Below are 21457 nucleotides of genomic sequence, written 5' to 3'. Positions count from 1 at the left end.
ACAGTCTTTTTTAAAAATGCCTTTAGGATAATAAATTCCATCTCAGGGAATTTATCACCTATATGCACTTAGCCTACATGCACTTTACTTCCCTATTAGATTTAGGTCTTAGATGCTCTGAATTGATCTCTTTTTAAAACCACGATTATTGCAGCCTACTTTAAACTTGGCCAGTTCAGAACAAACCTTCTTAATAAAGAAATGTTAATGGAGAATTATGGACTACAATTAACACCTAAATGGCCAACACAACATATCCCTAAAAATAACTAAGGAGAGCCTGCTGCTTCCATGCAAGTCAGAAATCTCAAACTGGGATAGTATGTTTTGGAAAGAAATTTATCTGCCCTAGGATAATCTGAGGGTAGCAAATACTTAAGGTTATATTTTCTTAAGCTTTTATTTGGAGTCCTATGATACGCATCTAATTACATAGGTAAAGCTAAAGTTAATATTTTAAAAATTATAAGCTACTCTTGGAAATATGAATTGTATTTAAGCTTGGGAACTTCACATTAACTAAGGTGAAAAAAAGCAAGAATATACAGCTTTTGTAACATAAGAGTAATAACAGATCAAATTCGATAATATTTTAATATCTACACAGCAATATCCCAAAACTTATCGAGAACACATGTCCCTTCAGAGGGGTGAGAGGATAGGCAAAATGGGTGAAGGGGAGTGGCAGATACAGGCTTCCATTTACAGAGTAAGTCACAGGGATGAAAGGTGCTGCACAGGGGATGTGGTCAATGACTTGGCAATGGTGTTGTTCAGTGACAGATGGTAGCTACACTGGGGTGTACACAGCATAAGGAACAGAGTTGTTGAATCACTATGTTGTACACCTGAAACTAATGTAGCACTGTGCGTCAACTATACCTCAATTAAATACATTTCTCCTTTACATCTAGGTGACATTAGTAGCCAAAACTGTCTTTTCTGCTATGATTACGAAATTATTCTGGTAAGAAGGAAAACAAACAAACAAGAAACACTCTTCCAAGTTGTCCACACACACACATCCTACTCTCCATTTAGCAATCTAAGTCAATCTAAGTCACTCTCAGAAGAAAAAAAAAACCTATATTATAATCACTTAAAAATCACCTAACTTTGAGTTAATTTCTCAACTATTAAGCAACTTTATCAGAATGCATCATTCCATTGACTCCCTATGTCTAGATTGTAATTTCCTAATAATCAAGATCACAGAAGCATCTCATATCATATACAGATCCACAGGTAAATAACCATGGCACTGGTACTGAAATAAATGACTAATCCATATACATACACTGGGTCATATACACATTCTGATGCATGGATTTCAACCATTTACTTAAAAAACCAGGATGGTTTTTGGTGAGGCAGATTTTTCCATCATACATGCTTGAAATTCAATCCCTTGCCTTGTGAACTCAGCCAACTGTCCACTATATGACACTTCAGCTCCCCTTAGCTTTCTTTTTCCATTTAATACATGATCTCAATTCTCTGAACAACTCAGAGGTATCATTATACTCTTGTTCTTAACTATAACCTCCCAACCCCACAAATATATAAAACAATGATTTTGAAGCTTATATTTTCCATAGAAATATTTGCTCAAGCAAAGTGATGCATGAAACTGAAATTATATGGCTGCTTAAATGTCACACGCTAACAGCTAGCAAAGAAATGATACTCTAAAGAGGGGATGTATCTTGCTAGAGAAGGGAGAAACATGTTTTTCTTTTCATTAGTGTTACATACTGTCATCCACAAATTGACCCAGAAACTCTGTGCAGGAGGTCTAATTGAGCTCTTCAACTACACTGCCGATGTCCCCATGCACCTTCCAAAAGACTACATCTCATCTATAAGATGAAAAAGTAATACATTTTACCAGACAGCTTAGAACTTAATAATTTAAAAGCACATGTACAAGAGCGGAATACCATGACCAATGTTACTACCACTGGAACTACAAGCAGTTAGAAGTAGATTAGGGCAGGAAGTTAGAAAAGCTCAGCAGAATTTAATTAAACAAGTTGAATTTTGGCAGAGAACTACACCCTACTTCTATAAACAATGCCATGGAATCCTTAATGACAATACAAGGCACTCATATTTAAATTCTCAAGTATCAAATGCCAACACACAGACCCCACCCCTGAGTTAAAGCAGAGTTTTAAATTCGATGCTTCTTCAAAAGGGAAGAGAAAGGATTCTGCCAACTGAATCAGTACCCTTCATTTCCTCATTCCTTTCTGGAATTAACTTCTGTATACTCTACACCAAGGTTTCGTTTCTTAAAAACAGGGAGACAAACCATGAGAGACTCAGAACTCTGGGGAACGAACAAAGGGTAGCGGAAGGGGTAGTGGAAGGGCAGAGGGATGGGGTGACTGGGTGACGGGCACTGACGAGGGCACTTGATGGGATGAGCACTGGGTATGATACTGTGCAAACTGAACTTCAATAAAAATAAATGGAAAAAAATTTAAAAAGCTATTTTGAAAAATAAATCTGTACACACTAGAGAAAAACAAAAGCAAACTGCTTAATACTGATTATCAGCATATTAAAAATATAAATCAATAGTTATTCTATACATATTCATGAATTTAAAACAGTTTATTGACTACATCTGTCCCTCATACCATTTTTTACTTCTGAAGAATATATTTTTCCAGCTTCATTCAGATATAATTGCTACATAGCATTCTGTTAAGTTTTAAGATATACAACATGATGGTTTGATACACATATATACAGATTCTTCTCAACTTATGATGGAGTTATGTCCAAATAAATCCACCCAAAGTTGAAAATATTATAAGTCAAAAATGTATTTAATATGCCTAACTTACTCAATATTGTTGCTTAGCCTAGGCTGTATAAAATGTGCTCAGAACACTTCCTATGAGCCTACAGTTTGGCGCAATTATCTAACATAAAGCATATTTTATAATAGAGTGTTGAATATCTCATGTAATTTATTGAACACTGTACTAAAAGTGAAAAGCAGAACGGCTATATTTGTATAGAATGATTGTTAAGTGTACTGTCTGTTTACCCTCATGATCACACGGCTGATGGCACCTGCGGCATGCTGTCACTGCCCAGTATGATTATAGAGAATTATACACATATCACTAACCTGGGGAAAAAATTGAATTCAAAATTTGAAATATGGTTTCCACTGAATGTGTATTGCTTTCATACCTTCATAAAGTCAATGGTAAAAATCATAAGAGACTGTATTGCAAAATGATTACCACAATAAAGATAATACCCTCAAAAAAAAAAAAAAAAGTTTTGCTCTGTGACCTTAACTCAAACTATATTGATCTGAACATAAACAAAGTCACACTGAAATGATTCAGGATTGTTCAGAATTCTTAACCAAAATACATCTATTATGGTTGTGATTTCTATTGGAGGAAAGATAAAAGATTTAGAATGTCTCAGGATTTGATTTGCTTCTGATATATCAATATTCTCCATAATAAAAAGGAAAAGCAAGAGAAAAGATAAACTAAAACTACTCAAGATTTAGCAGACATTTGAGGACCACATAATGGATGATACAACATAATTTCCAGTGTCCACTTCTAAGGACCACTGAGAGATATTCTAAAACACAATCAATCATAAACTTTCCAGATAAATATTGGGCTGAATTTAAGCAATAAGATGGAATTAGTTCTGAAGGATGTAACCGCAATTTGAAAACACAATTATTCAACCCAGTAGGGACATGGATATTATCTAATGGAGCTCAAAAAGAACCATTCTACCAAAAGACCACTGGGGGGCACACAACCCATGGCACTAGTCCAACAATAAATTATAAAGGGGAAAAAAATTACATTTTCTGTGTGGTGTATGATTATGTTTAATTTTTACCAATTATTGTTTTTGATAATTAAAATATACCTCCTTATAAAATAAGGACTTTTTTTTAAAAAGGAATTTTTTCATTTCTAATACAGTACTTTTAAAAGACATATTATGCATTATTTGGACAGCCTAAACTTTCATATTCAGTGCATAAACAGCAAACATCAAGAAAGCACACAGCCAGAATCTGTTCCTATCATTTATATTTCCATTCAGTGGCCTCAGAGTATTTTTTAGGAAAAATAAGCTTCATTCCAGTCTTCTGGAACAATATCCCTATGAATTTGTATAAACATTAATTTGCTTTTATTCTAATATTTTGTTTATGCATAAAAGTCAAGAAATCCTTACAGTGAGTAGTTGGGTAACAGGATCCTCTGAAAACAATGTTTTAGTAGATTTCATATTAGTCAGATTTTTCTGATAACACTACAATGTTATATTTGAACACACAATAAGTTATTTGAACCATGAATCAATAAACATGCACACAAACAATAACCCCAAACGGAGTGAGGACACATAAAACGTCAATATCATTTTGTAGCTATAAAACAAAGTTCAAAGAAACCAAGGAACTTATTCAAAAGAATATTAAGAAATAAACACAAGGAATGTGACCTTCAACTCCAAAGAAAATGTAAAGGGATCAGACATTTCTCTACCAACCTGCCTCTTGCTGATTTCTGAAGTCTCTCTTCTGAGGTTCGAAGACCTTGAAAACCTCAGCACTCTAATGGAATCCTTCAGAGAGGTACCAGACAAAGTGTAGTACCTCCTTGTGAGTTTCCTCTTCAATTTGTCTGCCATCTCAATCCATTAGAAAGGCAAAATCCACATGACTTAGATTCCAACTAACTACACAATAAAATGATCCCCCAAACAAACAGCCACAAAAACCCAGATATCTAACCTGTGTTTTGCTCAGTCCTCTAGAAAGGGTAATAAGTTGAATTTAGGTGGGCAGTATAGGACAGAATCCACTCAACATACGTGGCCATCCATGGAAGCACGAACTTTGCATATGGCAGCACTGATTCCTGGCTCACCAGGGAGGTCAGGGGCAGGCTCCACCACACCAAAGGAAAATAACCTTCACCAGCTAAACAGGCCAGGGTTAGTTTGTCAGGAGTAAAACAGGGTGTAGCAACATATCTTGGAGTCAGCAGAGTGTGAGTGAACACACCAGGTTCAAAGGAGTCTTAACTCATTCCAAAACTGACAGGAGGACAGGATCAAATCACAGCTCCTACTTCAAACAGGAGCCCTTTTAGCATGCCTATGTGTCAATCTGCTTGAACATTCTCTTCTTTCAGTGAATAAGAAATGGAGTGATCAAGTCTCAAATATCCACCTTTTTTTTTTCAAACATACACCTTTTACTCTGAAAAATATAGGACAAAATATTCACAGGAAAAATGAATTAGTTGTCTGCAATACCTCTCCTGTGTCCCAGAAAGGAGAGGAAATGTGTTTCTATGTCCCTTCGAAAGGCAACAAGAGCATCTTTCCTTCCCCTTATCTCAAGTCTAACTGAACGAAGGCTGAGTATGAGGAGAAATGATGAAAATAAAATACACAAGAAAACAGAGAACTAGGTTTCCAGTGAGTACTGAACACTATGAATATCTGCAATTAAATACTCATTACTATTAATACTAGAGCCCCACAAAACTCAATGCTTTTAGGATACCCACAAGCCTAACCCAAGGGCTGAGAACCAGTACTTTCAAGGTCATACTTTTAATTTGGCTATAATCCTAAGAGTTTTCTATTTTTTAATAAGAAACATGTATTTTTAAAATCACATACATACTAATTATTAAAGAAACTACAAAACCAAACACTTGCCTATACCAGAATATCTCACTGATAAATCATGCAAATACAAAAATTTTAAGGCAACTATATTTAACGAAGAGTTACATGTTGCAGTGCTGTTGATATTCCAGTGCAAGAACGTTCAAATTCTGAAACACAGGATACAGAGTCTATATTCCCCTCATTCCAGGTGACTTTCTACTTTTATACTGTGTGCTTTTATTATATTAAACAAGTTCTTCTGAGGTGGCAGTCAAGGGAATGCCTTCCAACATTAAACAGTTGGTTATAAAATTCACAAATTTGTAGTGGCTTTCAGAGTGTGATTTTCTGTACTTATTTTGGAAATTATATTACCACTATCCTGGCCTAAGGAGCAATCTCCCTGCACTGTCTCTTTACAGCCTTTTAAACTACGCTGTTTTCTCAAAATGTAAATTTTATCTTGTTTTCATTCAACTGTGTTGAATAAGGAGAACTTGAGTTCCTTCTCCACATTTTATATTCATCTCCTAATTAAAATTTACTAGTATTTTCCATCACAATCAAGGCAAGTATTAAGTCAAGGGTGTGGAGCAAAGAAGAAGTCAATAAAGATTATGAGGTTAGGGGATCCCTGGGTGGCGCAGCAGGTTTAGCACCTGCTTTTGGCCCAGGGCGCGATCCTGGAGACCCAGGATCGAATCCCACATCGGGCTCCCGGTGCATGGAGCCTGCCTCTCCCTCTGCCTGTGTCTCTGCCTCTCTTTCTCTCTCTCTCTATCATAAATAAATAAAAATGTAAAAAATAAAAAAAAATGTTTAAAAAAAAAGATTATGAGGTTAGAATTACTGCAAATTTTTGCCACATGTAAATGCTACCTTAGTACCATTTATTCTATACAGTGGTGATTTCCAAATTCTTATCTCCAACTCTGATCTTTCCCTTGAGCTCCAGACTTCTATGTCCCATCACCTACTTGACATCTCTGCTTGGAAGTCTCAAAGGTGTTGCAAAATCAGTTAAATGTCCCAACAGGAAGGAGACTTGACTGCCCTTGACCCTGTATCCTTATTCCATTCATATATCTTCTACTTAAATGAACGTCCCACAGTAAATGGAACCTCCATATCCCCTACGCCATTTCCTCCAGTTAAAACTCTAGAAGTCACCCTTAATACTTTCATTGCCCTCATTCCTCCCAGCCTGAGATCCTAAAAATCTAACCCCCAACACATCTCAACTCCATTCATATTTCCCCAATTCTACTTGAGGCTCAGCCACCATCATCTCTTCCCCGGATGGCAGCCTCCTCAATGGTCCTTCTCCCCTTTAAAGCCCACCTACAACACATTCATCCCAAAGCAATCTTCTAAAAATAAATGTCTTCCTCTCCCTCTGCCCCTTCACCTGCATTCTCTAAAATAATATTATAATTTAAAAAATAAAAAAAATATCTAAATAGATCACTCAACACTTTGACAGTTCAAAGGCTCTTTGTTGCATTTAGTATCAAGTCTCAAATTGCTTCACATAGTCTCTAACATCCTGCCTTTCTCCCTAACCCCACCTGTTTCCCCCTCCCAGTTGCTTACTGCACCCAAGCAGCACTACTTCCCTCTGGATCTATAAAATACCTCCACCTTTTTCCAACTCAGATTGTTGTCCATGCTGCTTCCTTTGCCTAGAGTCCTCTACCCTCAGCTGCTCTCCTCAACTGAAATCCAGCCTACCTGTCTCCTCCTGAGAGATGTCTTTCCCAAAACAAGTTAAAGTATCAACCCCACCTCACCTATTCTGTATCATACTCCAGACTCAATTCCAGGGTCTACTTTTCCTCATGGCAAGAAGAGCTCTGTGAGATCAGAGACCCCCTCCCCCATATATCTTCAGCACCTCCTGCTGTTTCTCAAATATCTTAAGGACTAAAAAGTATTTGTTGAATACATGTTGGAAAGATAAAATGAATGAATAAGTAACTCTAAGATTTTAACTTTCGCTCAAACAAATGCTATGATGTTAGTTTGATACATGAACAAGGAGCATCAATAAACATGAATTGTGGTACAATTATACATGACACTAAGCTCTTGACATTTTAATAGTCATAGAAGAAGACATAACAATCTAACATAATTAAATATAGTTACAATCCACATATTTTACTAGCCAAACTAACTTCTTTCTCCAACCTCAGCCAACAACTAAAATGTTTGTTATTTGGGGCCAGGGAAAAAGAAGTGAAAGAAATACATAAGCTGAGGAAACATATTTGGCTCACCTACTTTTTTAAAATCAGGACACTACCCTATCTATCTTACAGCATTGATACTAAGGTGTAATGATATCCTGCTACAGTGTGTATTATACTGAGGTTGAATTCTATTTTTAAATTTTATTTATTCAATTTAACTAAAAACAAAAATTGACCCATTTCTCACTGCCTTCCTGGTAACCACCAATCTGTTCTCTGTATCTAGTTGGGGGTAAAGAGTGGTTGTTTTCTTTTTCAGATTCCACATATAAAGAGAGATCATATGCTATTTGTCTTTTTCTAACTTAGCATAATGCATTTGAGGTCCATCTGTGTTGGCACAAATGGCAAGATTTCATGACCCTTAGGGCTGGATAACATTCCACTGTATAAACATACCACAATTTCTTTAACATTCATCCATCAGTGGACACTGAGGTTGTCTTGGCTACTGCAAATAATGCTGCAATAAACATGCCACATACATGTTTTTGAATTGGTGTTTTTGTTTTCTTCAGATAAATACTCAGAAGTAAAATGGTTGGATCATACAGTAGTTCTATTTTTAATTCTATTAGGAACTTCCATATGTTTTCCATAGTCCACAACTTACATTCCTATGGAGAGTACATAGGGGTTCCCTTTTCTCCACACCCTCACCAACCCTGTTACTTATCTTTTTTTATAAATGCCAATCTAACAAGTGTGAAGTGACATCTTATTGTGGTTTTGATTTGTATTTCCCTGATGATTAATAAGACTGAGTATCTTTTCACATACTTATTGTCTTTCTTGGAAAATGTATATTTAGATATTCTGCCCATTTTTTAATCTGTTTTTGTTCTGTCTTGTTGTTCTTGTTGTTGGGGGAGGTTGTTCTCTTGCTATTGAGTTGTAATTCTTCATTTATTTTGGATGTTAGACTCTTATCACATATATGCAGCTTTTTAGCTTGATGTTCCAACAAGTTTTTTGTTGATTTATTCTGGAACTATGTATGAAGATCAAAGGGTACAAGCCCTGCCAAGTTTCCTCATCTTCCAACATACAATCCAGGAGAAAAAAAATATCTGGTACTTTCTACATGATTTCTATCGTTATGAATACTTGTATAAATGAATAAATGATCTCCTTTATCACATATAATTCTTTCTCTGAACTCATTTTAAAAATTGTAATGAAGAAGAAACCAACAGCTCTCAATCTTCCTTTTTGTTTCCCATTGTGTGATAATGGTTTATTACATACAAGAAAAGTTGGATTTTACATATTTCACTCAAAATTTGAAAGGAAAACTTAAGCTAAATATTTTTAAAGATGTAGATTATTATTTTGCAGCTTTTGATGGCATTTTTTCTGGAGTGCTTGTTTTGCAATGTGCTATTTTTCTAGAGAATTATCATTGTTGGCTGGCTAGTATTTTAAAACTGAAAACAAGACAAGATCTGCCTCTCCACCCCCTGCCCCACAGCTGTATTGAGACGTAACTGACATATAACATTTATAAGTTTAATGTACAATATGTTTTGCTATACCTAAATATTGCAAAATTATTAAAATCTTAGCATTAGCTAATATCTGTATCATATCACATAATTATCATTTCTTCTTTGTGGTGAGAATTTAATACAGCATTATTAACTAAAATCACTATGCTGTATAGTAGATCCCCAGAATTTATTCATCATAAATGTGTATCCTTTGACCAACATCACTCTTTTGCTCCTAGCTCCCAGGCCTGGTAACCACAATTCTAGGCTCTGTTTCTATGAGTTCAGCTTTTTTAGATTCTTATATGTAAGTGAGATCACACAGTATTTGTTTTTCTCTAACTTATTTAACATAATACCCTCAAAGAGACCCATCCACGTTATCATAAATGACAAGATGCCCTTTTTATGGATGAATAATATCCCATAACACACACACACAGTGTGAGATCTTTATCCATTCATCTGTTGATGGACACTTAGGTTGCTTCCATACCTTGGCTATTGTGAACAATACTGCAATGAACATGGGAGTGCAAATATCTCCTTGAAATAAAGATTTGATATTCTTCAGATATATACCCAGAAGTAGGGTGCTGGATAATATGGTAGTTCTAGTTTTATTTTTTGAGGGACCCCCGTACAGTTTTCCATAGTGGCAATGCCAGTTCACAGGCCCACCAGAGTGCACAAGTGTTCCCTTTTCTCCATATCTTCACCAACGCTTGTTATCTCTCTCTCTCTAGCCATTCTACCAGGTATGAGGTGATATCTTACTGTGCTTTTAACTGACATTTCCTTGATGATTAGTGAGGTTGAGGACCTCTTCTTCATGTAACTATGGCCATTTATGACTTCTTTGGGAAAATGTTTATTCAGTTCTTCTGCCCATGTTTTTAACTGGATTTTTTGATTTTCTACTATTGAATGGTTGGAGTTCTTCATATTTTTTAGATATTAACCCCTTATCAGATATATGTTTTGCAAACATTTTCTCCAATCCATAGGTTGCCTTTTCATTTTTTGGATGATTTCCCGTGATGAGCAAAAGCTTTTCTATTTGATGTATTCCCACTTGTTTTGTTGCCTTTTGCTTTTGATGTCAAGTCTATTTGTGCTTTTTTTTTTTAATAACACAGTCCTTGTTAGCTCCCAAACAGTAAAAATTGAAACTAGAATCTTCATTTTTTTTCTGTGCAGAAGAATATGCATAATGATAGTACACTGGAAACCCTCAAATTCAAAGGATTCAGAAAATAACGTATTTTTTTCCAACAACTATAACTGAGTACCTATTACGAAGCTCTTTTCAAGTTGATAGAAATGTAAAAGAAGAAAACCCACAAATGAAAGTACTTATAGAAATTTTTCTACTAAAAATTACCCAAGATAACCTTGTTTGTTTTTAAATCATTAAAAACAAGTATTAAAAGAATTTTAGTGTTCATGTTAATTCAATGGTGGTGGTGGTAACGATGTGACCAACAATGATACTGGCAATTACCATCTACTGGGGTGTTATTTTTCTAAAGAGTACTGAAATCTTAACACAAATCCCCAGGTTTTTTGTTTTTTTTTTTTTTTAAGGTGGTTTTCTTTTTTTTTTTTTTTTAAATTTTATTTATTTATGATAGTCACACAGAGAGAGAGAGAGGGGCAGAGACACAGGCAGAGGGAGAAGCAGGCTCCACGCACCGGAAGCCCGATGTGGGATTCGATCCCGGGTCTCCAGGATCGCGCCCTGGGCCAAAGGCAGGCGCTAAACCGCTGCGCCACCCAGGGATCCCTCCCCAGGTTTAAACTTAAATTTAACACTACCTTACAAAGTAGGTGTATTATCCTCCATTTAGAGATGGGAAAACTGTGCTTAGAGAGATTAATTTGCTGAAGCTCATAAAATAATCATGGAGCTGGGATTCAAACACAGGCCATGTGGTGTCTTATCCCACTAAACAAGATGCCCATCTGTGATGAAGCAACATAAAAAAACAAGGTGCAGCAAACCAAGGAACCAAGCCATGGTCTACAACTAATATGATAAGTGAAAGAGTGAGAGACCTGTCCCCTCCTCTGTTTCCCTGACTCCGGGTGGTCCTAGATAGGCCAAGTCTAGGAAAGCTGGTGACCTGCCACTACACTATTATGCAGGCTGTTCCCAATTTCAAAACTCCAAATGCTTATGAGGAGCCTTTACAAACAGCGGGCCATGTGTAGGAGGCCAAGACACTTCCCTCACTATTACCTTCCACAAGCACTCTTCACCGTCCCCACATCTGCTACACCTGCACTCCCCAACCCATCCACCCACAAATCGATGAGCTGTGGGAAAACCAGTACCCATGAAATATCTAAATGTTGGGAAATAATCTCTCTGAATTAATTAATTAGATATTTGGTGCTCTATTCAGCATTTAATTTAAATATTTTCTTCTTTCGAGCCTAACTAAAATAAATCCATTTAGGAGGAAATTAATCAAATCATCTAGTTAATAAAGTCTATTTATACAAATCATTACAATTCCAAGTCATCAGACTCTTTAAATCAGTCCTTCCCTATGCCAATTCACATTAAAGTTTTAAAAAAAATTCACATTAAAGTTTAAAAAGATGATTCTATTCTCAGTTATATTTAGAACTGTCTGATGCTTTCTTTATTCTGGAATTAGGATGACATAGAACTATGGAGAAATTTAAAAAATAGAAAATAAAAAAATCCGCAGTTAATCACATATTCCACTCTCAATGCTAACTATGGACAATTTTTGGTGTGTTCCTTCAAACCTTTTCTGATACACACAATTATTTCTATTAAAATTAGACTGGAGGATCCCTGGGTGGTGCAGCGGTTTGGCACCTGCCTTTGGCCCAGGGCACGATCTTGGAGACCCGGGATCGAATCCCACATCGGGCTCCCGGTGCATGGAGCCTGCTTCTCCCTCTGCCTGTGTCTCTGCGCCTCTCTCTCTCTCTGTGACTATCATAAATAAATAAAAATTTAAAAAAAAATAAAAATAAAAATAAATAAAAAAATAAAATTAGACTGGATTTCATATGTTGATTTAACCTGATTTTTTTTTTAAGATTTTATTTATTTATTCATGAGAGAGAGAAAGAGAGACAGAGACATAGGCAGAGGGAGAAGCAAGCTCCATGCAGGGAGCCCAATGTGGAACTCGAATCCCCATCTCCAGGATCACACCCTGGGTCGAAGGTGGCACTAAACCCCTGAGCCACCTGGGCTGCCTGATTTAACCTGATTATTAACAAATTTATATCTGATTCATGAATTCATCTGCACTTCAATTCCAAACATCTAGCACCTCCAAGGTACCCAAAGTCACTAAAATCAAGTGTGAATCCCTAAGCTCCACCCTGTCCCAAATCTGGCCACCCTGCAGCACTCCCAGCCTTAGTAAATAGCCCCATCAGCAGACCTGCCCAGTAAATCACTCACAGATCTACTTACTCCCTACCATCTGCACCTGGTCCAGCCTCCTTCAGTCTCACAGCTCCAGTGGCAAACTCTGCTAGCTTGGATCCCTGCACCCACTCTGCCTCCTATCCCTTCATCCTCACACCACAGCCAGGGAGACACTTCTCAAATGTAAATCTAATCACCTAATAGTCTGAATTTTCACTTAGCTGTCCTTCGGATTCAGCTAGATCGTATTATTTAGGCAAGTGTTGCTTCACCCTGACTTAGGACACTTTGTACCACCTTTCATGGCATGATTCCTTTTCTTCAGACCATTATTTGTTGGTAATTCTACATTTAATTTCTGTGACTGTTTAATTCTGACTCTCACAATACACCATGAGACCCTAGAAAGGAGGAACTGTGTCTACATTTGTTTGACACTGTATAAAAGCACTGAGCATAACACCTGACATGTAATAGGTGCTTGGTAAATTGGTTCAATTAACTAAAAATAAGACTAAAAGTTTTATTATCCCTCAAAGGAAATTATTTTATTGCTGCCTTTTAAAATTGTATCATTATTATTATGAAGAAATCCTAGTTTGCAAAAATTCTCTCACATTTAGTGATAACTAAAGGAATGTATTCATGGGCCAAGTCTTCAACAAGAAATTAGCTAGAGGTAAAAAAAAAAAAAGTATGAAAAGGAAATTCTCCTAGGAACTTCTCAGCCCACTCCTACCTCTAAGACAGGGAGGTTCTAAAAATAACTAACCTCTTGCTGGAAGTTAGTGTTTTAGTCTTGACAACAAAGGAATTTAAATCTCAAAACTTCCTCTTATCAGGTACATGCTTGGCAATGTGTTAAGAAGAATAGAGTCTCTAAAGAAATTAAAATTAAACTTGTTTCAATTATGAGCTGTGAGCTCTCATTGTAGTTTAAACAACAAGCCATTTCCTCACGGAGCAGGGCTTTTTAATGTTTTTAAAACTCACTTCAATATCACCAAATAAATTCATTTTAACAATACTTATTATTTTAGTAATGCTTATTTGGGTCTTATCCAGACTCAAAAATATGTTCTTCACTCTCATCTAAAAACTGCAGACTGTGGCTGTCTTCAGCATAAATAAAAGCAGAGTGCTTCTCTGCACGTGATCAATAGCTAGGGCACAGAACACAGAACGCCCCTGTTAAAGCAGATGTGTACTCTGTGTTTTCCACCAAGAAGCAGGATGCTCCTACCATCACCTCACTGAACAGATTTTTTTTTTATGACTTGATGCCAAAAACAAGTAAAATAACAATTCACACATAGGTAACAAAAGTAGAAAATGATGAACTTTTAAAATTAAACCATGTCCCTTACCTGAAAGTTGTGCCATGTATGCATTTCAAAAGCATGATTTATTACAACACATTTTTGCATCTGCTGGGCAGTAATATTATAAACATACAAGGCTTGTACAAAACTACATCAGTTTGTAAGTCAGTAGCTATCAATGCAGAGAATGATGAAAATGTGTTATATGCCCCAGTACTAGCTTTATTCAACACACAGAAATTACTGCTTGCCCATGATTCCAATACATTTTTAAAGCTTCCCCTTTCTCAACATGCTTTATACTGAGTACACTGGCCAGACTGTCCCCCAGAAAATCCTGGGTTCTTCCCAACAAGCAGTTTCCACCACAATCCTCTGTGGTGCCTGGCATCCAACATCCACTCTTCAAGCTCATACAAACTCTCAGAAAGAGTTTAAATTACTAGTCCATTCAACGCTTCCTCCACAAAGAGCAAGGAACAGAAGATACCTCCCAAGGTCATCACCAACACAGCATATACATGATATCATTCTTGATCAAAACAAAATTACACCCAAGTATGACAAAGGAAATGCTTGCTACCACATCGTAAGTCACCTTCGGCACCAAAGGTATGAAAAGGAAGACAGTGGCAGTGGACAGTGGAAAAGACTCTCTTTTTGCTGATCACACGCACAAAAGTGAGCTTCTCCCCAACTTTTATGTTTCTGGTCAGTCTGCCTGAACTCTGTATTAACAGAATTACAATCAGTCAGTCTCAGGTGTCTGGCATGCAGAGGGAAGTGAGTACAAAACATTTTTATTCTGTGATCTATTTGGAAATTCCAAATTTTACTGTAGGACATGGAGGAATGACAGGAATGACCTAGACCCATTTGAAAAGAACTGAGGGAAGGTTCACTAAAATAAAAAATCATAACTAAGACCAACCTAGAAAGAAATTCAGACAAGAAACAGCCTGGCACTTGGGAAAGCTCATACAGACAAACATAGTGCAGCTGTTCTAATAGGTGCTACAGATAACATGGAAACCATTTCAGTTTTTTATCATTTGGAAAACGTCAACTGAGAAAACTGAGAATCAGACACTAAGACTAAATAAAACCCCATGACAGCATGCACACTCTGATTCTCTGTTTCCTTTGACTGGAAAGCAGCAATGTAGAGAACAGACAAACAAAACAAGGCAAATTTATATGCTCAAAATAGATCTAGAATATTCTGTGTCTTAGAAAATCAAACCTACTCCAAGTACCCAAGACAACCCATGCTAATACCATTTTGAATAAACATGAATAAGTCCTGGTCACTGGAATTGTAGAAGTACTAAAAGAAAACTTCCTCCGTACTGTGCATTAAACTCTAATAATTAAAGGATAATGAGCAAACTTAGGTAGTAATTAGGAACCTTAATTTTCTTTTGCTATCCTTTAAATGATTGCCTCTTAATCCTAATATCGCTCTATAAAAAATAACTTCATAATTCCACAAATTCAGTGACTAGGTAGATAGTTAACACCTTTGGGGTCGCCTGAGTGGGTCAGCGGTTGAGCGTCTGCCTTCGTTTGCCTTCAGCGGCTCAGGGCATGATCCTGGAATTCATGATCAAGCCCCACATGGGGGCTCCCTGCAGGGAGCCTGATTCTCCTTCTGCCTGTGTTTCTGCCTTTCTTTCTCTCTGTGTCTCTCATGAATAAATAAAGAAAATATTTTTTTAAATAATAATTTTCACCTTTGAAAGAAATTTCCCCATTACAGAGACTGATGGCAGGACTATGAAACCATAGTTTCAAAGCTTTGACAGCCCCAAATACCACATGGAAGGTTTATAAAATACAGATGCCCAGGCCTAGCTAACAGAGACTCTATTTCCCTAGGCTAGGTTTCTGCATTTTAAACATGATCGGGGGATTTTCATTAAACAGGATACTCTTGAGAGAAATTTTATTATTTAAGAAAACTGTAATGCCTTTTTTAGCCTAAAAGCAAAACAGGTGTCAAAATCCTTACTCGGAGTAGCTGCCAAAAATAGCTGAAAACACTCCAGGGTGATTAAATCAGAGTCAAATTTCAAAGCTGTGGAAAGGAGCCATACAACTGACTACATGCAAACCTTCAGTCTGAATAAAGGCATCTGACAATATCATGAATGTCAGTACTAAGATTCTGGATTATTAATTATATTTTTTTATAGTTACAACTTAAAATGGGTCCTTTAAGAAGCTCATTCAAAAATTTAATCACATATATATTTAAATATTTAAATATTTATAAACATAAATACAAAAAGTAAATAATATCTCTGAGCAAATAAAACAATGATCTTTCAGTATATGGTACTTGTATTCTCTAGCATTTTTTTTTCTATTTGGAAATTGAATTTAATCTGCATGATGTAAAACTCTCTAAATACTTCATTTATTAATATTCAAAACATTATTATTCAGGGGCGTGTCAGTGGCACAGTTAGTTAAGTGTCTGACTCTCGATTTCAGCTCAGATTGTGATCTCAGGGTCCTAGGATCGAGCCCCAAGTGGGGCTCCACACTCAGCAGGGAGTCTGCTTGAGATTTTCTCTCTCCTCCTCTCTCTGCCCTGCCCCACCTCATTCTCTCTTCTCTTCTCTCAAATCTATAAAATGTAAAATAAAAGTTTAAGTATCCTCTGATTTTAACAGCAACTATTTTAGAAGATCATAATCTGTCGCTTCTTCCATTGTTGTGTGTAACCCAATAGTTATGCTGAAAGAAGAGTATTATTTCAGTTGCTGAGTAACAAATTACCCCAAAGACCTAAACAATAACATCAACCATGGGACATACCCTACAATGGCAGGTGCTATTGAATCAAATATCCCTGAATTGACACACTATCTGGTACCTGAAATTTTTCATTCTCCTTAAGAGTTCAAGAACACATAGAGGACAGCTGCCAATTCTGAACCAGGTGCTATGCTGTCAGGAAAGCAGAAGGAGAGAAGATGAGACAACTGTGTTCAGCCAGCAACCAGCTAAGTACAGGAACGGAGGGAAAATGAAGCAAAGGGGCAGTACAGGAGGGGGCGGGGGTGTGGGAGAGACAGAGAGAAGGGGAGGAGGAGGAAGGGGAGAAGGAAGGTGGGCACAGGGAGGAAGGGAGAGATAGGGAGGGAGAGAGAGCACTCCTCATGAAGAACCACAGTAAGTATGAGACAACGTTACCATCTTCCAACTCCATGATACCACCTCACTGGTTTAACCTATCCTGTGCCGTTACACACATGATGATACACCGTGTGTGCAGCTGGCAGCCCTTCGGTAACTTCATCACAACCAGAACACAAACAAGGGTATGGCCAAAGCCTGCTCAAGCCCCATCACCTCGTAATAATTTGGTGACTTCTACATGCAGAGCCAAATATCATGTCACAAAGTCTTAAAATCTTGAGCATCACACGTCCTCTCCTTCCCCTCCCTCATTCCCTCTAAGAGCACAGACGAAAGGGTGGACACAGATGAATGTGCCTGTGGGTGGCCACGTTCGTGATGCCAAAACCATAGACGACACTGAAGGTGGCACTGCAGTAAAAAAAGCCACTAAGAGCAACACCACGGAAAGTACAGCCCTCTGAAAGCAGAGCTCACACCAGAGGACACCTGGAGAGCACCTGCTCCAGAGTGGGCAGGCGGCAAACCGAACAGGCCAGCTGCAGGGATGGGCCAGGGCTTAGATCAGAACTCAGAGATTTTGCATCCCCACACATGGAAACAGACCTCAGTTGTCAAGAAAGATGGCAGGTTTGGTTAAAACAAAAATGTCAGGCAAACCTTTAAAAGAGATTTCCATTCAAAAAATTGCAACTTTAAAATTCTAAAACATAGTAAACTTAATAAAGCGCAGGTGTCAAGAAAAGCATTATACCCCAAAGTTCAGGGTAGTGAAGACTCACAATACTAGTTATAAAACAAACATACCAAAGTGGGTGGCCCAAATGTTCTTTAAAGCAAATTGTCTAATCAGAAAAGGAAGGACTCCCATGTACATGCGCCACCCCCTTCTCCCCCCCCCTCCCCGCCAGCCCCCAGTCTTCACTAATGCATCCTGAACAGCTTCCCTGGACTTAAACTCACTCTGTCTTTATCATCTGCTACATCACAGAGGGTGTCATCAAGGTCTAGTATTCCTCCATCTCCATGTTCAAGTCGGTGCACCTGTATCCAGTAGTTTGGATCCTGTAGAGAAGAACAGAATACAGCAAGCTAGCATCATCAAAAGGAAATGCAACAACTTAACCTGTAATAATTTCCTGCCCATAAAAAGGAATTGACAACATTGACAATATTGCTAAAAATCCAGGTAGTTCTGTATCCCTACTGTTGAGTCAATTTTCCTTTTCTTTTATGAGGGACTCATGCACACTCTCTCCCCTTTGGCGTAGCTGCTGATATGCTGCTAGGACAGAAACTATAGAAACCAGCACAAGTCATTGCATAAGAAACAATGGTTTATTAAAGTACTCTGGGTTTCTCATTGTCCAATATGAAATATTAATCCTCTCAGTCCAATCCATACAGATATTCTAATAAGCAAGCAACATATGTTGCATGTCTGAAAAACTCATATCACAGCCTATCTGGGGGAAAAAAAACACCAGTGGCGCAAAGTAAGCTCTACAAACAGGTCTAAGTATACGACACAAAGGAAGGTTGACAAAACCATGAGTGAACAAAAGCAAGCTCAGAATAATGTGTGTGCTTTGAGTATTTTTGTAAAGACAAATTTACATACAACTGTACATGTACATATAAAAATGTCCCCAAAAATACACACTGAAATATGCAGTGGTTATATCTGGAGAGTGGGACTGAGGAGAGAAAGAAGACAAAGGACTCCATTTTAAATTTTGTAAATTTCTTCAGAGGGGGGGTGTGTGCACACACACATATGTATACACACACATATACAAACACATATATGTATTCATACATACATATCCACACACACTATAATATAAAACCATGCTTTAAAATTATTTGAAGAGAACATACTCATTTTAAATTTTTATAATCATTCTCATTTGCACACTCAAGTAAAAATATACTAAGCTATATCTTTTACCATTAGCTACTGAATTATCCACAACACAGAATTACTATTAAAAAGTTCAATTCAAGTTAACACTCCACTTTTCTCATCTGAACAGCAACATCTGGTATGGCTCTTTCTTAAGGCAAAGATTGGCAGAGAAGAGGAAAGACAAGTGATTTTATTTATTTTTTTTTTTTAAGACAAGTGATTTTAGACTACAGATGCTTGAGCCCTACCCTACATCTCCCAACTCACACCTTGAGGCCAAAGAATCCAGAGCCATAAGAAGCCCTCTAAGAGAATCTCTAACACCTGAGAATCACCGAAACAGAACACTTAGTAAAAATGCTGAATCACCAATCTTGTCACTTTTTCACCAGCATAGAAAGCAGCTCAAATCCTAATTCTCAAAATTATTAAACATTACCATAAAAACTACTAATGCAAATAGCCTATAGTTACTCCACACCCTCATTTATCTAGACTTCTTTTAAAGGAGAGTCAGCGGGCACCTGAGTGGCTCAGTGGTTGAGCGTCTGCCTTTGGCTCAGGTCATGATCCTGGGATTGATTCCCACATCAGGCTTCCCACTGGGAGCCTGCTTCTCCCTCTGCCTAGGTCTCTGCCTCTCTCTGTGTGTCATCAATCAATCAATCAATCCTTAAAAAAATGAGTCAGTATTCAAATTGCCTGTTCATCCAGAACACAGACTATGGAAAACACACAACATACCACACACACACACTTCTTTCTTCAGTCTGAGTCCACATGATTCTTGGATTACAATGTTGTCTAGGGAGTCCTTAGGAAACCTGCTGCTATGAGTCCAACAGTGCTCCAGAATTTGTCATTTCTACATTTTTGAGCCATCAAAGAACAGAGTCCCCAAATAAACCATTCTCCTACTCTTCATTACCAAATGGCATTAACCCACCAAGAGAAATCAGAAATAATTAATATCCTGGAGGCAAATCCTAATCATCATTCCCTAGCCCCTTAGAACAGAGCCATCCTGCCCTCCACTTCCCCTCAAGAAATCTGTCGGATGGCCTAATCACCTAAAACATCAACTTTCATTTCTAAAACACTTTTAATACACAATAAAGCAGGCTGACCTCTCACTTCCCAATACTCCCCACTCTCTCCATATGAGATCATAACCTACAGCCTTTCTATCATATCTGGAGCTACTCCTTTGAAATAAATTCCCTCCTAACAATTTTCTCAACCCCTTGACTTCTCTTTCAGAACCTGCTGTGTTGGGATCCCTGGGTGGCGCAGCGGTTTGGCGCCTGCCTTTGGCCCAGGGCACGATCCTGGAGACCCGGAATCGAATCCCACGTCGGGCTCCCGGTACACGGAGCCCGCTTCTCCCTCTGCCTTCGTCTCTGCCTCTGTGTGTGTGTGTGTGTGTGTGTGTGTGTGTGTGTGTCTTATGAATAAATAAATAAAATCTTTAAAAAAAAAAAAAAAAAGAACCTGCTGTGTTCCAACCTTTCTCCACCAGTTAGTTCCCCTTTCACAGCCTGCATTAAGTCCTGCATAACTAGCCATCCTCTCCTCCACTACCGGCAAAAACACCTTACCATTCAGGCTAACCCCTCATCGATCACGACGCACCTCAGTCATCGTCTTCTCCAAGAGCTTTTCCTGACCAGAAAGCTCAGCTTAGAAGACAGGTTAGAAATCCATCTCCAGCCTGTTAATGTTTCTAAAAACCACAGTAGTCCGGAAAATAGTACTCAGATGTAAATGTTGAACCTTTAAAAGCTGTTGATATTGTATTTTTCACATACTAAAATAGTACAAAACCTTCTATTGACCCTACTTTACCCTCTAGTCACTTGACCAACTCTCTGATTCTCTTTATGGCAAAATGCTTTAAAGATTTGTTGTTTCAGATTCTTCTTCTCTCATAATCCTGTTCCAATGAAGTTTCCTCCCCACAACAATCCCAAAACCATCCATCAAGGTTACTGACAGTCTCCATGTTGCTTAATATAATGGTCCATTCCCAAGACCCATTGTCCATGGTCTATCAGCGGAATGTTATACCTCTTGTCACTCTCCTCCACTTCAAAAACTCTTTAAGTCTGGCTTATAATCTTTCAACTAGCTGATCAAAGTCTTGTCTAATTCTGAGATTCAGTTCTTGTCTCCTGCCTCCAGAAAGGTCCTGATTCAATGGTCAGCTATGTAAGTAGCCATGACAA

The 21457-nt window shown here is 37.7% G+C and overlaps 1 protein-coding gene across 25 annotated transcripts in view; it reads right to left on the bottom strand.

Moving 5' to 3' along the window:
* Positions 1 to 21457, bottom strand: part of PARD3 (par-3 family cell polarity regulator) — a 650509-nt gene that overhangs the window by 518828 nt on the left and 110224 nt on the right. For all 25 annotated transcript variants that reach the window (XM_038529690.1, XM_038529684.1, XM_038529679.1 and 22 more), the window contains exon 2: positions 18287 to 18388. In XM_038529690.1, the coding sequence (XP_038385618.1) occupies positions 18287 to 18388 (102 nt within the window). The remainder of the gene's footprint in view (positions 1 to 18286; positions 18389 to 21457) is intronic.

Source organism: Canis lupus, chromosome 2, assembly GCF_011100685.1.
Source record: "Canis lupus familiaris isolate Mischka breed German Shepherd chromosome 2, alternate assembly UU_Cfam_GSD_1.0, whole genome shotgun sequence".
NCBI classification, from domain to species: Eukaryota; Metazoa; Chordata; class Mammalia; order Carnivora; family Canidae; genus Canis; species Canis lupus.
Note: the sequence above shows the minus strand (reverse complement) of the source record. Positions and strands in the feature narration are given on the sequence as shown.